The following is a 24,380-nucleotide window of genomic DNA, read 5'->3' on the forward strand; positions in this document are numbered from 1 at the left end:
GGGTTTCTATCATGGAAAGAAAGGTGGGGTATAAGTGAAATAAATAAATAAATGCACCAGCAGACCTTGTTTCCTCATTAGGTTTCTATGGGAGTCCCCAAAGCCATCGCTTGGGATTCAGCACAGGGAGCAGTCAAGCCTCTGTCTCTTTCCAGCTCTAAACCAGACTAGCCAAACATCATCATCATCATCATCATCATCATCATTATTATTATTAATTTCGTTACCTCTTATCAAAGTCCTCTAGGTAACATACAATGGCTCAGTTTGTACATAACAGTGAGCCACAGTCACAAACAAACCATGATTTATCAGGAACATAAGAACAACACAGGATGCTGTCTTATACAGAGTCAGAACCATTGGTCCATGTAGCTCAGTATTGTCTACACTGACTGGCAGCAGTCTCCTCTCCTGCATTTAATAATAAAATAAAATGAAAATTGGAGTCCCAACAACATCTGGAAGGCCACAGGTCCCCTGTGCCTGTTGACAATTGCCTTGGGTGCCTGTCAGACACAGAAGCAACCAGTGAATGCAATGAATAGATGGAGCTTCCCAAAGTGAGGCTGTCTTAGGCTGCAGTCCTACACACGCTTACCGTGGAATTGCTTCCAAGTCAACATGCGTAGGGTTACTCATGCGCATTCCGTACAGCGAGTCGGCAAATGTTTTGCCAGGCGCAGTGGAGATTCCTTCCGCAGATCGTCTCTACCTGTTTTCTTGTAGCTCTGTATGCACTTTGGAAGAGGGTAAGAATGCAAAGCAGGGCTGTATGGTTATGCATATGCCACAAGCCTTACACTGAATGTTTTCCTCCTTTCCCCCACCTCACTTGTAAAGCGCTCCAATTACCTACACCGGCAAGTGCTCCAATTTGCAAGTCAGTATCCAAACGTGAAAGTCACCTCTTGGCGCATGGCAACTATCTGGGGAGGAGCAAGCCTTTTGACCACTTACCTGCAAACTATGCAGGATTTAATGGAAATGAAGGACTGGCCATGGGATTTCTTCATTAACCTCAGCGCTGCAGACTATCCAATCAGGTACGTTGATTAACTCCTTTGAAACAATTTGCGGTCTGCTTTGCTTTACCAAACGTTGCATCCTAGATTTGGAACTGGCGCTAGCCATATGTGACCTGTTTTCCTTTGACTCAGACCTAGCACAAGCCCTCACTTGAACTAGAACTCTGTCCCGCAGCAGAGATAGAAATGTCCTCACAGTAAGACCTAATCAAAAATTGAACAGTCTGCCTTTAGACGGTTCAGTGCTGTCCTTTGCTGGAGGTATTTAAGTGGAGGCTGGTACACTGGAGATCGTTGGGCACCACCCCACCAACCTCAGTTTGCCTTCAGCCAGCCCCCACCCACCTGCCTTTGTACTTATAACCAGTCCAGGGGGTGGCCCTGGCTGTCACTTTCCTCCTCCATTTTAGTCTCAGTGTTGCCCATGTAAAACTCACCAGGGGAGGAGGATGGGCACAAAATTAGAATCAGCTGGTTCTGCCTCTCATTGGCTCTGGCGCCACCTACTGTTGGGCTCTCTGTCTTCCGCCCCACCAGTCCCAATGGGCACCACCCACCATTGCTGTTGGAGATGCTGTAGTTGCAGGCTTCCTGCACTGTAGATCCTGCAAGGAGCAGAGGATTTAACTAGATGACCTCCAAGGTCGTATTCTCCAATCCTATGATTCTAGAGAACAACATGGGTATAACAAGCACAGGAGAGTTTTTTTTTTTTAAAGAATCATACATTGTTAAGCAAGGTTGTTTAGAAAGTCCTTTTACGTACCCCAGATGGGCTTGATGGAATCTAACGGCAAACAAGCTAATGGCTGGTCTTTAACAAAAGGTCACACCAAATAATATGCAAGTCATGGGAATTATTTAGAGCTGTCATAAGATGCATTTTACTCATGGTGTCTTCTCCAGAGTACAAGCTTCTCTGTGTTCTAGAAAGTGAATTTCCTGGCAAGGAGGAATGCTCGTTTGTTTTTCAAGTGTGCCCAAAGGTGCCTTAAGGCCTGGATCAAGGAGGTTGATTTGTCCTTTCTGTTCCTTTCTGCCTACCGTCAAAGGGAGGAGGGCAGAGAAAGCAGGGGGGAGAGAGATTAAACTGATGGCCTCAAGAAAAGCTCTTTCTTTGACAGCATACAGCATCACAGCTGGGCTGAACAATTCACTATTTAGGGATGGGGAGAATTCAATTCAGTTTGCATTTAAAGGTGAACCAACCCAATCTGCACTTTCCAAACCAATACACGAACAGCCCTTCTTAAAAATGTGCACTTCTGAGAATGATGAGTACAAAAATGTATAAATTGCTAGGGTAAAGTAGTGTAGTGGCAAATTCAGAAGTGCAGGGTCGCTTCATGATAGTCACAGCCACCACCCCTCCCACCTGTTTATGCTGCTAGGTTGAGAATGAGGTCCTTGTTAATGCCTTCTCCCACAATAACAGACAACCCTAGGAGCCAATAAGCATGAAAGGGGAGAGTGTTAGCTATTGGGAAGAGTCTTCTCAGTGGCTGATTCACCTTTCACTCTGATTGGCTCCACAGAGCAGGAAAGGACAAGGAAGCATGCTAGAAAACTTCTCAGTAGCCAACACACTCCTCTTTCATGCTGATTGGCTTGTAGGATGCCGGAGACATAGGGACCCTGCTCCCAAAAAAGTGAGGGGTCTAAGACCACCACCCCAAGACCCCAGACAACTGCACCCCTGGGGTAAAGTGTACACACAGATATCTGTGAAAATAAGACACAAAAATGCATTATGTTAAGGAAGCTTGCTTTGCAAAAATGTGCATCTTAGGCAAAGGTGCATACAAAAATGTGTATGTTGGGAGAAAAGTGCACTGTAATGCTGATGAATTTTCACCAGAACTATTTTTATACAATTGCAAACGGGTGTGGAAATGTGGAGAACTGATCTTAAGACTGGAAGAATGAGAAGCTGAAATTGACAGATTCAGCCATCTGTTGGGAACTAAGAGCTGTGGGACATAAGAGCCATGGAATTTCTTAGGGTCAAAGGGCAAGTCAGAAACAAACGAGTTAACAATCAATCCCTCTTCCCAGGGAACTCTGGGAATTGTAGCTATACGAGGGAATAGGGTTTCCTTATGACTCTCAGTGCCTTTGACAAACTACAGTTCCCAGGATTCTTTGTGGGAAGCTATGACAGTGAAGGTCTTATAATAGTGCTTTAAATGTATGGTATATATACATATATTGCCTTCATCTTGGTTAGGTTATTTGTGAGATCCTCTCCCATTAGGGTTTTTTTTTAACCTCCTCCTAAATATTTTTTATACTTCTGAAAATATTGGGGTTTCCTTGAGCTTGCCAATGCCTCCCCTCCCTGTTGTGCAGGGATAAGTGCTATTTTGGCTCCAAAAGTAGCGTCACATGTCTCTGAACTAGGGATGGGGCTCGCTGCCTAGTTCCAATCCACTTGTATTCTGATAGTCCATCGTTCGATCCCAATCCACCATTTCTTTTGTTCATAGAATCATAGAATAGTAGAGTTGGAAGGGGCCTATAATGCCATCAAGTCCAACCCCCTGCGCAATGCAGGGATCCAAATCAAAGCGTTCCTGCTTGCTTTTGCACTTGCCAATTCGATCAGCTGTTCGTCTGGTTTTGGTGGCAAAAGAAAGTTACATAATTTCTAACATAAATGCTTGTGTAAATCCATGGAAGTTAATGGATAATGGCAATTGTAATTGTGAAGATAATTACATAAAATCAGGGGGGAATTTGGGGGGGGGGGAGCCGTGCTGATTACAGCTGCGGCCCACAGCGAGAAATCAGTGCTGGTCCAAAAAGACAGAGGACTGTCGGATTCAGTCAAAATCCAGTACTAAGTACGATTTAGTGGATATTCTCCCCCATTCCTACTCTGAACATCAGAAGCGGAGGGAATGATCAAACTGGCAGCCGAAAAGCCCAGGAGAAACACCATGTTCACTCCCAAAAGGTAAATCAGGGGAGATATTTTTATTCCTTCCGTCATCAACACACACGCACACACACCCCTCCAAAAAAAAAATCCACATCAGTATTGGCTCAAAGTTCTCTCCTCGAACTTTCAGCCCAGAATTAAGGAAATTGAGCCCAACTGGTGTATTGACGAATCATGTTGATAACAAAATATATATATAAATAAATAAGAAGATTAAATGGTGACAGCTTTATTGCCTCAATAAACAGACACTCTGTCCACCATTGTGTTGGCTGGAAATGTTTGCTAAAAGCAATCAGCAAAGTGGTAATTGACATTGAAGAGCTGGCATTCAGTTTTCGCACTAGCATGACAGGGCCTTGAAGGAAAGAGAAGTCATTTTGTAGAATGCAGAAATAATGTGATGCATTGAGGGAAAAGCTCCCTAGCCAACCTACCTGTCATAAATATATATAATGGGGGGAGGGGAAATCAGGTGGATAACATTCCTAACCATACCTGGAGATGTCAGATGCTGAACCTGGGACCCCGTGCATGCAAAGCAAATACTCTGCTGTGGCACTGTGACCCTTCCTGAGCATTTAACTACAAAGTAAATTACATGCGTTTTACATTTTGCAAACATTCCTCCCAGGTTCTTTTGGGGAGGGGGAGAGAGGGAGGGGATGCAGGACTACTAAAGTCTCCGCCAGCCTTTCCTAGGCTTTAGCTGACTCTGAGCCATTGCTGAGACAGCATCTCACCCAACTCGGCTAAGCAGAGCCCACCAAGAGCTGCACAGGGGCCTGTCTTGTTCCTGACCAGACCTGGAAGGGCCTCTGCTGTTCATTACCTCCTTCTTCGCAGCCCCCAAACCCAAACAGAATAGAAAAGAATCCATTAGTCGAACACACACACGAGAAAAGAATGATCAGAACAATCAGTGGAAACATAAGAACGTAAGAAGAACTCTGTTGGGTCAGGCCAGTGGGCCATCTAGTCCAGCATCTTTGCTGGTCTTGGACCAAAATAAATGTATTTAATTTAATCTAGTCCAGCATCCTGTCCTTACAGTGGCCGTCCAGATGCCCAAGGACCCGAGTGCAACAGGCAAGCCCACGTCAAATGCAAGCCATGTTGCCAAAGGAAGCGTTTGCTTCCAGTCCGTTAAACAAAGAGGAAGCATTGACCGAAAGGGGAAAATAACAAGGTTAGGCAACTATTCTGAGAAGCCAGAGAGAGAAAGAGGTCCACAGCAGGTGGATCAGGCCGTTGGTGGAGCTACACCTGTGCCTAAGTGCTCCCCTGTCATTTTGGATTGAGTGGATAACTATGTAACGGGGAAAGGCTGGCCAAGTGACAGCTTATTAATGCCGCCATCCAGACAGACCAGATGGTGTTCGTTTTGGAGCATTCATTCCGTACTCCTGACAATCACACAGTCCTGACCTTCAGGATGCTTCATCTCATACAGGGAAGGGGCCATAGCTCAGGGGTAGAGCATCTGCCTTCAAAGCAGGCATCTCCAGTTTAGGCTGGGAGAGCCCCCTGCCTCAAACCCTGGGGAGCCCCCACTAGCCATTCCCTCAGCAAGCACCACTTTGGGAGCGCCCCCCTGCCAAAGGAATGTGTCCTGCCACCCGCAAAGCAGCCTCTTTGTGTTTTGTTTTTATCACAAAATTTTTCTTCCAAGCTTAAAAGATGCCAAACACTCTGGTAAAACCCAGATAAGCTTTGAATAAGCACCGGCACTTCCGGCGTTTGTCCAAAATACACACTGCATGTTTTCTGTTCTGTCACTGAAGAGCCATCGCAACATCCTGGGCCTTTGCTATTAGCATTTCTCGTCACCGCCTCCACCTTACCAAGCCCCGTGATCAATTTCCTGGCCAGGTGTGTAACTCTTAAATTGATCTCAGCCCTCCTCCTCCTTGCAGCAGCGTGCAGAAACCTTGCTGATACCATTTCATCCCCTTGCATAGCTGTGTCTCACCACAGCGGTGCCTCTTCCCTACCATGAAGGCAATGAGAAATATATTTTGTTGTACGATTGCTGTGCGGTTTGCAAAAAAGAAAAGAAAAACAGACACCACGACAGGGTTCCCCAAGGCCTTATCTGAGCTCGACAGATGTCAGTATTGCAAGCCCTGGCTCGCAGCCAAAATTCACTCCGATTTAGGATGGGCTGGCTGCTACAGCACTTTAAAAACATGGAAATCTAGGAGATGTTATTTAAAAAGCAAATTTCCCACAAATGCCCCCTCCCCAGTGACACTGAAATTGTGCTGGACTAGGACCTGGGAGACCAGGGTTCAAATCCCCACTCTGCCATGAAGCTTGCTGGGTGACTTTGGGCCAGTCACTGCCTTTCAGCCCAAACTACATACAGGGAAGGGGCTGTAGCTCAGGGGTAGAGCATCTGCCTTCGAAGCAGGCATCTCCAGGTGAGGCTGGGAGAGCCTCACAACAGGGTTGTTGTGAGGATAAAAATGGGTAGGGAGGAGAACCATATGTGCCACCTTGAGCTCCTTGGAGGAAAGATGGGATATAAATGTAATAAAGGTAATAAATAATGAAATGTATTGCTACATTGCATCGCTGTCCACTACCACCACTAGGGATGGGTGAGAATTTCGATTCAGTTCGCATTTCAAGCAGAATTTATCACATTTATTTATTATTATTTATTAAATTTATACCACGCCTTATGGCCAAAAGGCCCTCAAGGCGGCTTACAAAGAAAACATGAATATAACAATACATCAATAGAACATAATACATCAATAAAATAATACAATTCCCAAAATTAAATAACAATTCTCAAAATTAAATAACAAATAACATTATTAAAAGCAAATTATTGAGCAAGTGTTACTTTAAATACTTGTATATACATGTCCACAAGCCAAGAACATGAATAATGCTGGCAACTGTGTTCTTTGTTATCAGTCAAATTACTCATCATTTTCACAGTCAGCTGGGTTCTTCCTTTTCAGACGTTCAAATGCTTTGGTCCCCCAGGAATAAATGAGATAGGTTCTGATGAAGGGAGGGGCCACCCGGAAGACCTGGGAATTAAATCACCTCCAAACATTGAGAAACTTAATATCGATGGCGAACCGCTTGGCGTTCTCCAGGTTGCGAAAGATCTTGTCTGGCGGGAGGGTAATGTTCTTATCCAGGCTGCCACTAACGACAACGCTGCCACCACCGCTGGCCTTCATTCTGTCTGTATGTGTAAACTAAGATGGATGCAACTGATGCTTATTGTATTGTTGATGTGAGCTGATAGTTTATTTTTTCTATCCTTTTTTTATTTATAGGCTGCTTTTCTGCCACATGGTCCTCAAAGCAGCTTACAGTCAAAATAATTTAAACAGCAACATCACATATTGCTTCAGTTCTTTTATATAGACAGAAGCCCGAGAAGTCAGAATACCACAGCTTCCTTCAAGAATGTTGTTGGGCTCAAACCTGCAATTTCCAAAACAATGTGAGAACCGAAACACAAGCCACCCTTCAAAATTCACATTTATTAGAATATTGGGATGCAGTTCGCCAACTAAACAACACTTACAAAAATGCATATATTAGGGGAAAGTGTGCATAAAAATGAATAGATAAATGAAAATAACATGCAAAAAGGCATTATGCGATGAGAAATGGCTTGCAAAAATGTGTACCTTAGTCAAAACTGCCTACAAAAATGTGTTTGGAGAAACTCGCAGTAAAATGGTAGAGAATTTTCATGAGGATTTTTAAAAAAAAAAAATTGCAGATTGCTGTAGAAATGTAGAGAACTGAATTTACCATTGGAAAAAATGAGAAACAGAGAGAACCGAAACAGACACGCCTAACCACCACTAATAAGTGAAGAGGCTAACAATGTCAGGAGGGAAATGGCACTTTGCTGGTAGTTGAGGGGTGGGGAGCTTAAACCTGAAGCCATGCATACACCACGTGCATCCATAAAGCACTATGCTACCACCTTAACAGTCATGGCGGACCTTTGTTTGATCCAGCAGGGTTCTTCTTCGTTGCTTGTTAGGTCTTGCATGATGCATTGACAATGGCATCAAGAGGCTGCTCTCAGTTGGGTTCCGTGCATTTGTCATATGAGGTCTTTCTCCATGTGCCCCCTCTGTGGGACGTGCAGCGGATGGTGACACGAGAATGGGCCTTCTATGCGGTGGCTCCCTGTTTGTGGAATACTCTCCCCAGGGAGGCACACCTGGTCCCATCGCCGTCTGTTTTCAGGCACCAGGCAAAACCACGCCTTTGGACCTTAATTTTCTGCTTGTCTTTCAGTGGAGTTGGCTTGAATTGGATCTGCTTTTTTATCCATATGATCGGTGAGCATTTTAGGCTCTTTTTCTTCTTGTTCTTACACTTGTTTTTAATGTTTGTTTTTGCAACTCACTTTGCATTCACAATTCCGGGGGGGAAAGTGACCAATAAATATAATAAATAATAATAAATAAATAATGGAGGAAAACTGTGTCCACATACTGAGCAGCTTGGAAAACTCTAAAACCACTAAGCAGAAAAGACCTTTTAATAAACTAGTGTTTTAAACTGTGATTATTGGTGGTATTAACCTTAGAAAAGGCTCTGGGCCTATTAACAAATACACATTTGGCATGGGTGGGGGATACCCCCATCCCATTAACTGAAGACACTTCAAAGTTTCTTGCAATATAACCATAAAGTATTCCAAACAAACGATGTTCTGCTTTACAAGAATAATGAGACATTGAAGATCTTTATGAACTCCCAACTTGACGAAAATTAATATCTCTGGTTATAGAAAGAGACCCTCAGTAGTTGATTTGCATTTTTTTTTCTCTTTCCATAGAGCATGCAGTGGAAGCTGCAGACTCTGATGTCAGTGGGGCAGTGAATCTGTTCCAGGTTTTAGTCTGAACTTTCAAGGAGCTGTGCATCACCTTGGACAGCACCGTGGAAGTTTGGACTAAAACCAGAGCAGAATCACTTGCCCCACTGACATTGGAGCCACCAGTCTCCTCTGAGAGCATGTACATATCAAATACCGCTGGCAGCATTCTTGGCTACGGTCCAGGAGATAGTTTTAATTTTTGTTTTAGTCACATTTTTTATCTCTTACCCTTGCTCCATTCTCTCCTGGTCTTCTGTGGATTCTCACTTAAGCCTGAATGGATGGTTTTTGTTTCCTTTTCTAATAGTATTTAACACATTATTTAAAACTAAACTTCCTCATGACTGGGAACTCTGCAGACTTCCTTGAGCTTCTAGGAAGGAAGTTAGGATGCTGCCATGGGCCCTGTAGGGAGTTCACGGCGGAGTGATCAGAAGGAAGAGGACAACGACTGGGACCCTGGGGAGGGACCTAGTGGGCTGCAGTAGGAGGGGGCTGAAACAAGGAATGCCTTTGGCAGTATAGACAATGATAACTCCTCCCCTTTAGCTTCAGTTACGACCGAAGAAGCACTGTCTGATAATAAAAAGATCCTCTTAACCCTACCTTGTCACTCGAACCGCTACTTATGCTTCCTCCCGATGAGAAGTTGGAGGCTCAATAAAAAGCAATGTCAGAGGAGCATCTGGCTGAAGTGCCACCACCTCCATCGCCAAGGATGTGCTAGCTGATGTGCAGGCATGAGCAAATAGCACCAGCTTTTCAAGCTGTTTGTAGGAATGCTAGCTTGCTTGCTCATGCAGTCCTGTCCAAAGAAACATTCCTCACACAAATAGAAACCCAACCCCAAGCCTACTTAAAGGGTCTCAAGGGGTATGTCTGATTGCTGCAACGACATCTTAGCTTGGGTAGTCATGCCTAGATATCCTGTGTACAGACGGAGAGTCCTTTGTAATCTGTAAGCTGATATATGAAACTCTCTAAGTTGGTTTCACATTAAACATAATGGTGAAAAACACTCCAGTCAGTCTGAGTCTGAATCCAATGGAGTTGGTCAGGACAGGTGCAAACATAATGGGCAAATGGAACAGTGGAGGGCTCATCATGATGGAATCCGCAACAAAAGCAAGACCAAGGGGTTGCATCTAGGCAGAGCAGACCAGCTTAAATTACAGTGGCCAAGTCAAAGTCCTGATTTCAATCCCAATGAGAATCTGTGACGCTCTTTGAACATTGCGGTCCACAAGCGACGTCCAACCAACCTGAATGACCTGGAGCGAATCTGCCAAGAAGAATGGGCCAAAATCCCTCCGACACTGTGTGCAAAGCTGGTACATACCCGCCCCAAAAGACTTAAAGCTGTTATTGCAACAAAAGGTGGCTCCACCAAATATTCACATGGGGGGGGGCTGAATACTTACGCAAGCAACATGTTTCAGTTTTTTACGTTTCTTACAAACATTTCCCAACATAAAACCAATGTCACCTTACAATAATTGATTTTGAGTTTCAGTGTTTCAAAATAAAACATCATACAGAACAAAATTACAATGCATCATATGTAATTCAGTAATACTAGAGCATGGGTCAGGGGTCTGATTACTTTTGCAAGGCACTGTAATTAAGTTAGTCATACCCATTCACTTCAGTGAGTTTACTCTAGCATTGGCTACAGCCCTAGGTATTTTAAGACACCCAAATCTAGGGATATATTCAGCTAAAGAGAGTTTATGCATTACACCTGCAGCATGGAGGCAAGTTATTTTTATTGAAAAGTATCACATGGATCCCAATATTGTGCATGTGTGTGTGTGTTTATTTTTATTATTACTACTATCAGTAGCAGCAGCTGCTGCTCCTATTTTACTGGGGCTGGGTCAAGCCTTGGATGGGAGATCGCCTGGGAATACCGGGTGCCGTAGGCTTAGAGAAGACAATGGTAAACCACCTCTGAATACCTCTTACCATGAAAACCCTATGAATATATGCTGTTGGGGAACCAAGCATTGCTGAAGTGAATATGGAAAGTTGGTAGGTTTGTTATTTTCTATTGTCTGAATCTCTCACTGTTGTTATTCCTATGTATCTCTAGTAGCCCAATTAGCTTTTAAGGAAACAGATATTGCTCTCTTTTCATAGGTACCTTTCTTTTCTTTTAAATAAATGACCCTTTTATTAATGGGACTAATGACTCTAAAATTCTTGATTGCTGGATGCTATTGACTGCTGTTGATTGGAGTGGATTAATGCCCTAGAACAGAGGGTGTAACAATTGGTCTGCTGTAGGATCTCAGTTAGCACTCTGAGGTCCCCTTCCTCAGAGTAGGGAGCTAAGAAAAGGGGTGGTGGCAGTTTCTACCATAAACCTAATCCACAAAGAGGGAGAGTTTGCCTGGGAAGCAGCAACCCAAAGGGATTGGGACTGTTCTCTGAAGGAAAGGACCCCCTTGGGGTGCTGAGGACAAGGGACCCCAAGAGGACAATCTTATAAAAGATTCATAGGGTCGCCATAAGTCGTAATCAACTTGAAAGCATATAACAACAAACACACTCTCTACATTTATTCCACTTTAAACAATCATGGCTTCCCCAAAGAATCTTGGGAAGTGTCATTTGTGAAGTATGCTGAGATCCCTATTCCCCTCACAGAGCAACACTTCCTAGAGTGGTTTAGCAGTCAGTCCCTCTTCCCAGGGAACTCTGGGAATTTTAGCTCTGTGAGGGGAATAGGGGGTCTCCTAACACCTGTCAGCACCCTTCACAAACTACACTTCCCAGGATTCTGTTTAAAGTGGAATAAAAGTGGAATAAATGTATAGTGTGAATGTGGCCTGGGTCTCTTCTATGGATTTGTGTATGGTTTATATTGCGATGTGTTCTTTTTACTGATTTTAATGTTATTCTTTATGGGTTGTAGTCAACAAAATCCTGCTCAGAGTAGACCCATTGAAATTACTAGCCCCAAGAGAGCCATGTCTGTTAATTTCAGTAGGTCTGCTCTTGAGTAGGACCACCATCGGCAACAATCCAAGGTTTCAAAAATGTGTAACATTGAGAGCGCCTTTATGTAGCGAGTGACTAATACACTGAAGTAATAATCATAATTGGGTGCAAGGATCTATTTCAGTTCTCTCGTTTTTTCTTAAATTCAGTTCTCCACATTTCTGCAGCAATATGCAATTAAAAAAAACCTCATTGACTAATGTACACATTTTTGCAAGCAGTTTCTCCTAATATAATGCATTTGTATATGCTTTTTTTAACTAATATATTCATTTTTATGCACACAAAAGCATGCTTTTTTGTAAACATCCTTTGGTTGGAGAACTGCATTTCAAAATTTGGATACATACGAATTTCAATGGATGGCTGTGTTTCGGTTCTCATTGTTTCCGAAATTGCAAATTTGATAGATTTGGTTTTAAATATGAACTGAATTGAATTTCTCCTCCATCCCTCATAATAATAATAATTGCCTCTTCATCAGGAGAAACCCAACCCCAAGCCTACTTAAAGGGTCTCAAGGGGTATGTCTGATTGCTGCAACGACATCTTAGCTTGGGTAGTCATGCCTAGTTATGCTGTGTACAGATGGAGAGGCCTGTGTAATATGTAAGCTGATATATGAAACTCTCTAAGTCGGTTTCACATTAAACATAATGGCAACTGGGGAGAATTTTGCATGGCTCCTGTATTTTAGAATTGTGCAACTGAAACAGATGAGCAGATCATCAGAGACAAGATACAGCAGTATTTTCTTTTTTTAAAAAAAGGGATTATTGCTCTTGTTAACTTGTTAAAATCATTCTTGGAGTAAACTTAAAGTAGGGAAGTAAAAATAATCTCTGAAAAGATGGTCTGAGTACGCTGGTGTTTGTCTAGTAACGCACCCTAAGATGTCAGCCATTGAGGCCTTTTCATGTGGAAAGATCACTAAGTAAATTCCCTACATGCCTATTCATCCCTCATAAAGATGGTGAAGCAGTGAAGCAGCAAATGTGAAAATCGGCAGGGCTTTACGATAGAGAAAGAGAGAATGTGTGTGGGGGTTTTCTGCAAATGCCAAATTTGAAATGCAGATGCTAACCCCAGGAGACTTTTCAAGCTCACATGAGTGAGCATCAAAGAAAGGTCTCAGGCTTTTGCAGTCTAACCATTTAGGTTGATTGATAGACAGATACTCCAATTGGTCCGGACTTAGTCCATGGTTAACTTGTTCGTCATTCATCAGGGCAATAATGAACTGTTCCTTCAGACAGTTGGAGAGTTTGTAAATGCAAGCTCACTTAGAGGACTCGTTGTCTTGATGGGAGTCCCTGGACTATGTTTGCTGCCCATACAACTTGGAGTATGAGTTGTTTTACTCCGTGGGCAGCTTATTTAAACAGAATTGCTGGAGATTTAGAAAATGAAGTTCCCTGCTATCGTCTACAGGTTTTCTAACTTGGCCTTGGCATAGAGTCACTCAGAGCACAGTTTTGTTTATGACCACTGCAAGTGTGTCTATCTCCATTTTTAATGTCCACTTTGGCATATATAAAAATTAGTGGGACCTGCAACAAAATAGTTATAGTGGATCCTTGTTTCCTGGCAGAGTTCCTAGCTAGCCAACCATTCCATTCTGCCAGGATGCTGTAATCTGTCAAGCAGGACATTCTGCTTCCTTCCTCTCCAGGTTTTCCATTTTTCTTTTCTAACCATCAACATTCAGTGACAACTGAGCATGCTCAGACCTCAGTGAGTTGTTGGGAGTGGTTGCCTTCCTAATTTTTTTTTGGAGGGGGAGTTTTTAACTTCTGTAAACCTCAGAATTCTCCAGAGCATACCTCTGTCTTGCTGCTCTGTGACCACATTTGCTTACAATCTTGTCAGGACTCACTACATAAGCTTGTTATTAGAGGGACTATATTTCTCTCCTCAGTTTTGCTAACTATGTTGATTAAGGCCACATCCACACCATACATTTAAGGCACTATGGTACCAGCATTGTTAAATCATGACTTCCCCCAAAGAATCCTGGGAATTGTCATTTGTTAAGCGTGCTAAGAGTTGTTAGATGAAATAAGCAGACAACTGTAATTCAAGGGTGTTTTTTTTAAAAAAAAAAAAGCTCAATTAAACCATATTTCAAATATGAAATTAAAAAATCTGAATTGAGAAGAATCTTAAATATGAAGTGAAGATCTATTTGTATAAGTCCCTAATGATTTTTTTCAAAATAAATTCAATCAGAGATGTCTTTCAGTGATGTAACCATTCCTACAGAAGGAGGGGTCCTTAAGATTTGTTAAGGAAATTTGCAATATACATATATTGAATATTTTTTTCAAGAAGAGTAAGAGACAAAGAGGCTCTCCTGGGACGAGTCTTAACTTGACATGGGTGACTAGGAAACTGTGAGTTTGCAGATCAGAACTTAACGTATATGTGATGAAGTTCCTGATATATATGGCTGACTTTAATGTTGTTGTTTTTAATTGTCCTAATTGTTTCACAGGACAAACGACCAGCTCGTTGCGTTCCTTTCCAGATATCGAAACATGAATTTCTTGAAGTCCCATGGAAGAGACAATGCAAGGTAATGTCTGTTTTTGGATCACTGCCCTGTGATAATATGTAGGGTGCAATGTCACAAGTAGAATTACCCCAGATGGTGTAAGTGATCTTACAGGTCCAAACATTATCATGAGATTAGGGAGAAGATGTCTCAGGCAATTGGCTTTGGCTCCTCTTGCAGGCAGGTGATTTCCTTGATATCTGTCCTTTCCCTCCCCCTCTTCTGTTTCCAAAATTTGAAAAAATGTGGTGCTCCACTATATTTATTGTATTTATTTATTATGACATGTACATCCCACCTTTCCTCCAAAGAGCTTCAAGGTGGCGAGCATGGCCCTCTCACCCTCCCATCCTCACAACAACCCTGAGAGGTGATTAGGGTGAGAGGCAGTGACTGGCCCAAGGTCACCCAATAAGCTTCATGGCTGAGTGGGGATTTGAAGCCTGGTCTCACAGGTCCTAGTCCAACCCTCTGGGAAGAGGGACTGGCTGTTAAACTGTTAAATTAAATAAAAAACTAGCCAAAAACATCCTTCCACAAAGAGTTATGAGTTAATGGCAGTCAGCGAAAGCTGGGGCAAAAAGAGACATCTGAAGCAAGTGAGGGTTGCTGCATCACATAGGACAGAGGGAAGGGCATTCTACAGAGAGGCAACAGCAGAAAATGCCCATTTTTGGGTCACCGCCCAATGACATTCTGTAGGGTGCAATGCCACCCATGAGTACCATTTCCCCAGATGATCTAAGTGGTCTTACAGGTCTGTGTACAGGCAGGTGTTCAGGTAACCTGGTCCCCAGTTCTTGCTTTGTATGTTACGTTGCAGGGCTTTATATTTTTTGCAAAATGAGATAGCATAACAGAAATACAAGGCCAGTTAAGTATCTACAAACTAATGAGTAGGGCCTGTTGAGTATGGAAATGCATTGCTTCATTTTGATGGGCAGAGTCAAATTGGAAAGGCAATATAAAGGTCAGGGAAATGCCTCCTGTTCAGTTCTGACTCACCTGATCATTGCTCTTCAAACTCTACAGCTGACAGGGGGAAAAAAAATAAAAGCATGAATTATAACTGTTCGCATAAAGTCTTAAGATGCTCCCCTCGGCTGGGACAAGAGCAATTTGGGTGAATTAAGCCCTCTAATCTACTTATTAATTTAATATTAAATTGTGCTAATGTGCCACTTAGCTTCCTTCTCAGGAATAATAGATTGGGTCTTTAAAGATGATTCTGCCTTTGGAATATATAAACAGTTAATTGCATCTTAGGATGCACCATGTTAGACAGGTAGTGCTGATGTATCAGTTTATATATGATTCAGAATGGATTGTCTTTTTTTAAGTGTTTTAATTGAAAGTGTTTCAAATTAATTGCAAACGAAGCAGTAGCAAATTTGCGAGGTTGCAACGGAGAGCAGCTGCATCAGGTTTGCAAATCAGGAGGGTTGTTGTGGGATGATCTGTGGACGGGAGGTGGTTGAGTTAAGGGAGAATGTCAATTGACCTATGAAATATAAAGGGATGGATTGGAAGCAAGAAATAGGCTGTTTTGTTTGGATGGGCATATTATGTGTCAGTTTGCCTGCTGCCAGGGGGGACATTTTGCCAAATATATTCTGGAGGCAAGTGGAATTCTGAACATGGGGGGCACAGAGAGAGTGGCTGTCCTCCTGTCAGTGGCCACCACTTTCATCCAGATTGCACCCTTTTGGATGATGCTATGTGCCATTGTTGGAGGGGATAGAATGGCAGCCACCACTGGAGAGAATAGAAGGGTCTGGGGTATGGGGAAGGGCACTGGTAGCTAAGAACATCAGAAGAGCCTTGCTAGATCGAGCCACACACCCTTCTAGTCCAGAATCCATTTCTCACAGCAGCCAACCAGATGCCTGTGGGAAGCCTGCAAGCAGGGCGTCAGCCCAACAGCACCTAAAAAGCATGCAACAAGCATATAAGAAGAGACCTACTGAACGCTAAAGTCAGGATCATTCAGACCATGGTATTCCCAATCACTATGTCTGGATGTGAAAGTTGGACAGTGAAAAAAGTGGATAAGAGAACAATTGACTCATTTAAAATGTGGGCTTGGAGGACAGCTTTGCACATACCAAAAAAGACAAATTTTATTAATTAATTTATTTATTACATTTATATACTGCCCCATAGCCAAAGCCCTCTGGGCGGTTTACAGCAATTAAAAACAATACAAACAAATATACAAATTTTAAAACACACACAAAAAAATTAAAAACACAATTTTTTAAAAAAAATTAAAAACAATTTGAAAACACATGCTAAAATGCCTGGGAGAAGAGGAAAGTCTTGACCTGGTGCTGAAAAGATAACAGTGTTGGGTGTTAGAACAAATTAAACCAGAACTATCACTAGAAGCTAAAATGATGAAACTGAGGTTATCATACTTTGGACACATAATGAGAAGACACAATTCACTAGAAAAGACAATAATGCTGGGGAAAACAGATGGGAGTAGAAAAAGAGGAAGGCCAAACAAGAGATGGATTGGTTCCATAAAGGAAGCCACAGAGCTGAACTTACAAGATCTGAACAGGGTGGTTTACAACAGATGCTCTTGGAGGTCACTGTTTCATAGGGTCACCATAAGTCGAAATCGACTTGAAGGCACATAACAACAATTGGGTCAGGCCAACGGGCCAATCTAATCCACCGTCCTGTTCTCACCGTGGCTGGCCAGATGCCTATGGGGAGCCGGCCAGCAGGACCTGCATGCAAGAGCACTCTCCCGCTTGTGATTCCCAGAAATTGGTATTCAGAGGTCTACTGCCACCAGCACAGCCATCATGACCCTTAACCTCCATGATAAGGATAAGAACGTAAGAAGACCCCTGCTGGATCAGGCCAAAGGCTTATCTAGTCCAGCATCCTGTTCTCACAGTGACCAACCGGATGCCCTAATGGGAAGCCCCCAAGCAGGACCTGAGCGCAACAGCACTCTTCCTGCTTGTGAAACCCAGGTATTCAGAGAGGCAGGTTGCCTCCATCAGCGGAAAGAGAACATAGCCATTGTGGCAAGTAGTAGTGCCTTAGTTCATAAAGCACTATGTTAAATGTGGCGTCGAACCTCCTCTTTCAATTCTGCTTCCAGGTAATGACTGGAAAGCAATGCCTCAGCAGTGGCACTATGGAGATTCCCAGCGTTAACAGCTGTGTATTTCTGAGCAGTTAATCAGGATGCTGATCTGAATGGCACATCCAGTAAATGCTTTGTGTATTACTGTAACAATGAATCAGCCACTTAATGCCCAGCACTGCTAAGAACTGCGCATAAAGCACAATTTATTATCCCTGTGGCCCAAGTATTTTAACCTGTTTGCTCCTGGCAGCGTTATTTGGTCTTGCTAGAGTCTGGCACAGCTGCATGTATTTAACAGGAGGGGGTTTTTTTTGCATGTTTGATTGAAATGTCACACTGCAACTCGTGTGAGTTAATTTAGCAGAGGGCCTTCTTAAAATACATTGGCTGCTAAACCCCTTCTTGTATCTGGGAGGCGTAATGCAATAACTGCAGGAGCGGTATATCAACTGAAACATTAGCATACAGGATGTTTTTTAAAAATGCAAAGCAAAAGCATTTTGGCTCCATCTGCATTTAAAGCACCATTATACCATTTTAAAACTGCCATGGCTCCCCTCACAGAATCCTGGGAATTATAGTCTCTAAAGGGTGCTGAGAGTTGTTGGGAGACTTGTGTTCCACTCATAGAGCTACAGTTCCAGAGTTCCCTGGGAAGAGGGATTGATTACTTAACCACTCTGGGAATTGTAGCCTTGTGAAGGGAATAAGGGTCTCCTAAGAGCTGTAGCATGTTAGCAGTGCTAGGAATTGTACAGTATGGCCCCGCTTTACGGCACTTTGCTTTATGGTGCTTCGTTAATACAGTGGTCTCAATTAGACGTAATTAGACTAAAACCCCACTCATACGGCGCTTGTTCTGCTTTTATGGTGGTTTTCGGGCATCGCATGCCATTCTATTCAATGAGTTCCATTTTACAGCGGTTTTTGCTTTACAGCGGGGGTCCAGAATGTTACCTGCCGTATGAGTAGGGCCCTACTGTAGTTATATGGGTAAATGACAATTCCCAGGTTTCCTTGGAGGAAGCCAAATGCTTTAAATTATGGTATGGATGTGACATTTGATTGACAATTCCAAGATAGTAATTTGAGACAGTCTGATGGCCCTGAAACTTCAGCTTGCCACCATGAGGCCCAAAGAATGAGCCCCCAAACGAAAGTTGCCTAACTTTTCCCCACAGTTAGTAGGGCAGATGTCAGAACACATACTGAGAGGCTTAGGAAGACAAGGCCTTTCTGGGCATGTCCAGAAGAGGTTGCTGAATCTACTCTGGTGTTATGGTAGAATTAATTCACTCTGCTTTCTGCAAAAATGTCATGGAATGGAACCTAAGGGCTTGTCTCACCCCTGGCATGAATAACACTACTGTGGGGAAGTTCTGGAGCATCTGCTTTGCATGCATAGAATCATACAATAGTAAAGTTGGAAGGAGCCTATAAAGCCATCGAGCTCAATGCAGGAATCCAAATCAAAGCATTCCCAACAGATGGCTGTCCAGCTGCCTCTTGAATGCCTCCGGTGTCTGAGAGCCCACTACCTCTCTAGGTAATTGGTTCCATTGTCATAGGGTTCTAACAGTTAGGAAGTTTTTCCTGATGTTCAGCTGAAATCTAGCTTCCTGTAACTTGAGCCCATTATTCCGTGTCCTGCACTCTGGGATGATTGAGAACAGATCCCGGCCCTCCTGTGTAAGACAACCTTTCATGTCCTTGAAGAGTACTATCATATCTCCCCTCAGTCTTCTCCAGGCTAAACATGCCCAGTTCTGTCAGTCTCTCCTCATAGGACTTTGGGATGCAAAAGATCCCAGGTTTATCAGTCCCCTGCATCTCCATGTAGGGCTGATTTGGGACATAGGTTTCAGCACCTCAGACAGTTCCTTTAACGTTTGGGCTAAAGCCCAGAGCAGATTCACTGCCCAACTGACATCAGAGCCACCAGCCTCCACTGGCTGGAAGAAACCCCTTGCTGAAACGCTGAAGAACCACTGCCAATCAGTGTAGACAATACTAAGCTCGACAAAGCAATGCTCTGGCTCTGTATAAAGCAGCTTCCTACATTCCTATCAGGATAGTGTGGTGGCACAGAATGGCACCCCCTATTTAAATTCAGATTCCCTGATTCGAGTGCCATCACTTCTGTAACCAAAAAGCTAACAGCCCTCACCCCAGAGAAAAGCGTCAGCAAACTTAGGGGTATGCTGCAGTGTATAGAAGTGGCAGGGGGAATCCCTAAGTAGGAGGAAACCCAAAAAAACCCAATGGGGACTGAATACAACAGGCATTCACAGAATACTAACTGAGTGCAAAATGCTAAAATTGGGGTTCTGGAAAGTGTGGGGAGCTTCTACAGATCCAAAAGGCTCCCTGCTTCAGATATACACTTTCTCCAACTTGGAAAGCAACTGAAAAGGAGACTTAGGGATGGAGCTAGTGAGCTTATCACACACACACACACACACACACACACAATCATTGTAATAATGCCTGAGTCTTGTTAGCAGGTGGGAAAAACAAAAGTTAAGTATAGAGTGACTAAAATCTCTGTGGGTATGCCTTGTATCTGGCATTGCTCAGGAATTCTAAGAAATGAAAAACATCAGTGCAGTTTTTAAATCAGTGGTTAAAATCAGTGCAGGTTTAAGAGTTTCCGTTAGTGGTGTCCAATTGTATACAAACATAGACAAAAACCTGCTGTGTGGTCTCTGGAATCATCCTGCAAAATTTGGTTAAAACCAGTGCAGGTTTGAATGTTTCAGTCTGTCATCTTGATTCAAAATGGTGTCCACTTGTATCCAAACATAGACAAAAACCCGTTCCTTGATGTCAGGAACCACCAAACACAATATGGTTACGATAGCTGAAGAGATGGCCAAATACATAATGAACAGACAAACAAGTTTCCAAAACATACAATAGATATGGTTATTTCGAGACAGTACCTAATAAAATCTTTATTTCCCCATGTTATTTCTTACTTTTGAAGAAACCCTTCAGTGTTCTCATACTACATCAAACATTTCCATTCAATTATTGAAACAAAACTAAAATGTACACGTTTTGTGGCATAGATATAACCTCTCTGCTGGGTGAAATATGCGGCTGTTCAAACCATATGTTAAAAAGTAACAACAACAAATGGTTTCTTAGTAAATACTACCAACAAATCTGTTGGTTGTTAATTACTGGGGGGGGTGGAGAGAGAGGGACCAAACCCTCTGCCAACCTTTTTAATTCAATAATTCATTTAGATTTTGTTGCTGAGCATTAGAATAGTTAATGTTAGGAGAGGAATATGTAATCTCCAACAGACAGAGCTGCTTTTACATTTTTCTTTGTTCTTTTCCTTTCACTGAAGCAGCTGATCAGAGGTGGGATTCCAGGTTTTCATTTCAGGTTATGCCAAGTTGCAATCAGCAATAATGAGCCTCAGAGCTGATATAACTCACTTTGGACTGGGAACTGGATGATGCCTGAAGGGGTATCTCTGCTCTAAACATCTGGAGAGACCGACACACACAGACAGACACACATACTTTTATTTAAATCAGGAGTGCAGGACCTTTTTGCCAGCCCAAGGGCTGCAGTCAACATGGGCAACATGCCAACAGTGGGGAGGGCCAGAGATACAAGTGGCCAAAGCAATGAATGGAAATGTTACTTTTGCATATTAGGCTAATGTCTGCACACACTGTCACGCGCCCCTCTCTAGCCTTCATCCGGACAAGCAAGAGGCATGATCAAAGTTCAAGGATGCACGCCAGCCAGGCCAAAACACTCGGAGAGGGTGGGAAGCAGGGGCAGTGAGGCTTGAGGAGAGGGGTGTGTGGCTGGAGAGAGTTCCGAGGGCCAGATTGTTTGTAAACCCACTAACCTGCCCTGCCCTGCACGCTCTCAGCTTCTCTGCGGCCCTCAAATGCACAACATTGGAAATGGACCTTTAGTGTGGCGGCACCCACCCTGTGGAATTCCCTCCCCTTAAATATTAAACAGGTGCCATTTCTGAGCTCATCCAGACGACTGCAAAATGTGTGACACACCCGCTATGTGTGTTCATTATTTTTCGGTCGTCCAAATGACATCTCGCACTGTTACACATTTTCGCGGGTTAAATCCGCTCCTTGCAATACCGGCAAAAATGCGATTTGCTGTTTAAAATCGGGAATCATCCGCTGTGCCTTCAGGAGTTAGGATGCAATACCGCGGACTTTACAGCTGATGGGCGGTTCTTGGGCATTTCCCCTTGCCCTTTCTCCTCATTCCAGCCAATCACGTATCTGCACTTTTGCGCATGTGCGAGAATAAGCCGGGGAAAATTGAACCAATCATCACAATGGTGGGGTGTTGGGGGGGTGTCTGCAACTACTGCGCAGATGCATTTTATTTTTTGCCAGCCTGCAAACTGGGCGGCCACTCTGGGTGAGATCTGCAATGCACAGCAAGCGAGAAAGGGGGGGTGGTCGGTTTCAGCCTGCCTCCGAAAGCCTTGTCAATTTCATTCTACTTGCTGGGGGTTTTGCTTCAAATCAGAAAAGCATACATTCTTTTAAGTGTAATATCGCAAATACAAACAAGAAAAGGGCTTCTGGTCGGTTTCAAGCCTGCTCCAAAGCTTTGTCAATTTCATTCTCCTGTGGGAAGGAAAGGGAGAAGGAGGGTGTGTGACACGTTTCTTGCTGTTTTGGAGAAATAAGTGCAATTTCCAGCGTATGTATCTCCTTAAATATCAATAAAGGCAGAAAAGCATACATTCGTTTAAGCATAATATTGCAAATACAAACAAGGCTGGCATGAAACCGACCAGCAGCCTTTCCTTCCGAGGCAAGAACTCCTTTACAGCCATATTGTGTTTCGTTGCAAAGGGGGAGCATACGTAATTTCTTTGCTGACCAATTGGTTGATGGGGGAGGTTTTAGAGGCGGAGCTTGGAAAAAGCGAAAAGAATGTAGGGGTCTTACCGCTGCGGGTGCGGGTGCAAAAAAGCAATTTTTTTTAATTGGGAAAGAGTGAACTAAAAGGCAAAGTGAGGACTATCAGATGACAAACCGAATATGGAAACCGTGGATTATCCTGCTCCATTTGGATAAGCCCTCTGTTATCTTTTTGGCAGCTATTGAAGACCTTCCTCTTTCAACAAGCCTTTTAAGTTGAGACCTTATCCCAGTCTGCGTCTGTGTTGGAATTGCTTTTTAAGATGTTCTTAAACCTTCTTTTTTAAAATGTTTTTAATCTTAGAAGACGTTTTGAAAGCTTTTTTTTAAAGAAAGGTTTTTAAAGATGTTTTGTTTTTAAAGTTTGTTTTTATGATGTTTTAAAGTTTTTAGTGCTTTTGTTTGCCGCCCTGAGCTCCTGCTGGCAGGAAGGGTGGGATATAAATCAAATAATAAATAAATAAATGGGCGGGAGGATGCTGTCCTGTCACCAGTGCTGTAGCCAAATTGAGCTGCTAGCACAATTGAATCCAGGATCACATCCGCACCATACATTTATTCCACTTTAAACAGTTATGGCTTCCCCTCAGGAATCTTGGGAAGTTTAGTTTGTGAAAGGTGCTGAGAGTTGTTAGGAGATGCCTATTCCCCTTATGGAACTATAATTCCCAGAGGTCCCTGGGGAAAAAGGAGAACTGTGAGGGGTCTCCTAACAATTCTCAGCACCCTTCTCAAACTACACTTCCTAGAATTCTTTGGGAAAAGCCATGACTCTTTAAAGTGGAATAATAATGGAATAAATGCATGGTGTGAATGTGGCCCAGTTTGCAGAATTATTATTTATATTCTGCTCTTAATCCCAAAGGTGCCCAGGGCAACAAACTCATCAATAACAATATTTAAACACTCTAGAAACAGTTAAAAGCTTCTAAAAAAACAAATCACCTGCATGGGTTGTAGCCAAATGAGTTCTACTCAGACTAGACCCTTTGAAATTAATGAACCTAAGTTAGTCATGTCCATTAATTGTAATGGGTCTACTCTGAGCAGAACTAAAACTGGATACAATTTAGTGATTTCAGGGTTGCCAGGACCAGTATCTTTCAGCCTGGGTAAACAGGAAAAAATTTAAATCCCTCCTGAACGTCAATAAAGAGGGAGACAGACACACCTCACCAGGAAACACATTCCACAAATGGGGAACCACCAAGAAGGCCTTCAAATTGGGGAGGTCGCCATTTTGTCCTTTGCCTTAAAACGGCAAAAAAGGGGGACTTCCCAGGAGGATCCCTACGCCTGTGCAGCCTCTGAGACGAGCTCTCGTCTTGGATGAAACTTTTCCAGTTTAAATTCAGTCAGAAGGCTCTTTTCTGACTGGGAATAATTTCTTCCGGTTAAAGAAGAAACGTGAGATTTCCTACATAGCTTTGTTTTGATTGTTGGAGTCTGGAATTCGTCAGAATTGTCTGTCTTCCAGCAGCTCAGACAGAGCGAGGATTTTTATGCTAGCTCAGCTGGATAAGTGACCCGTTTTTTTTATACGGATTAACAGGCAAACATCCTCCTGTCTACATTCATCATTTTCTTATCTATACAGCTAAAGAGATTTATCAAAGTAACAGCAATTGAGATAACCTAGGTGAGGTAAGACTTTCCTTTTTTTATTCACGGAACTAAGGGGGAAGAAAATATAAATAGCGTATCTTTTTTTTTTATTGCAAAAAGCTGACATGGAAAATAGCATTCTAAAGATTAAACGGATGAGAGATTTCTGATTGAAAGAGATAAGAAATCTTTTTGATTTATTGGCTGGGACTATTTTTCTTGATCTACTTTTTTTTTTCTTTTTGACGAATCTGCTCATTCTCTCTGCTACTAGCTATTTCGACGCTGTGAACTAAAGCCGTTCTTACACTTCTGGGCAGATAAGAGATAAGG

General features: G+C 42.9%; 1 protein-coding gene across 2 annotated transcripts in view; it reads left to right on the forward strand.

Annotated features, from left to right (window-relative positions):
* Nucleotides 1–24,380, forward strand: part of XYLT1 (xylosyltransferase 1) — a 305,563-nt gene that overhangs the window by 231,807 nt on the left and 49,376 nt on the right. For both annotated transcript variants that reach the window (XM_061599478.1, XM_061599477.1), the window contains exons 5-6: nucleotides 844–1,046; nucleotides 14,343–14,423. In XM_061599478.1, coding sequence (XP_061455462.1) covers nucleotides 844–1,046; nucleotides 14,343–14,423 — 284 coding nt within the window. The remainder of the gene's footprint in view (nucleotides 1–843; nucleotides 1,047–14,342; nucleotides 14,424–24,380) is intronic.

Source organism: Rhineura floridana, chromosome 17 (genome assembly GCF_030035675.1).
Source record: "Rhineura floridana isolate rRhiFlo1 chromosome 17, rRhiFlo1.hap2, whole genome shotgun sequence".
In the NCBI taxonomy this organism is placed as follows: domain Eukaryota; kingdom Metazoa; phylum Chordata; class Lepidosauria; order Squamata; family Rhineuridae; genus Rhineura; species Rhineura floridana.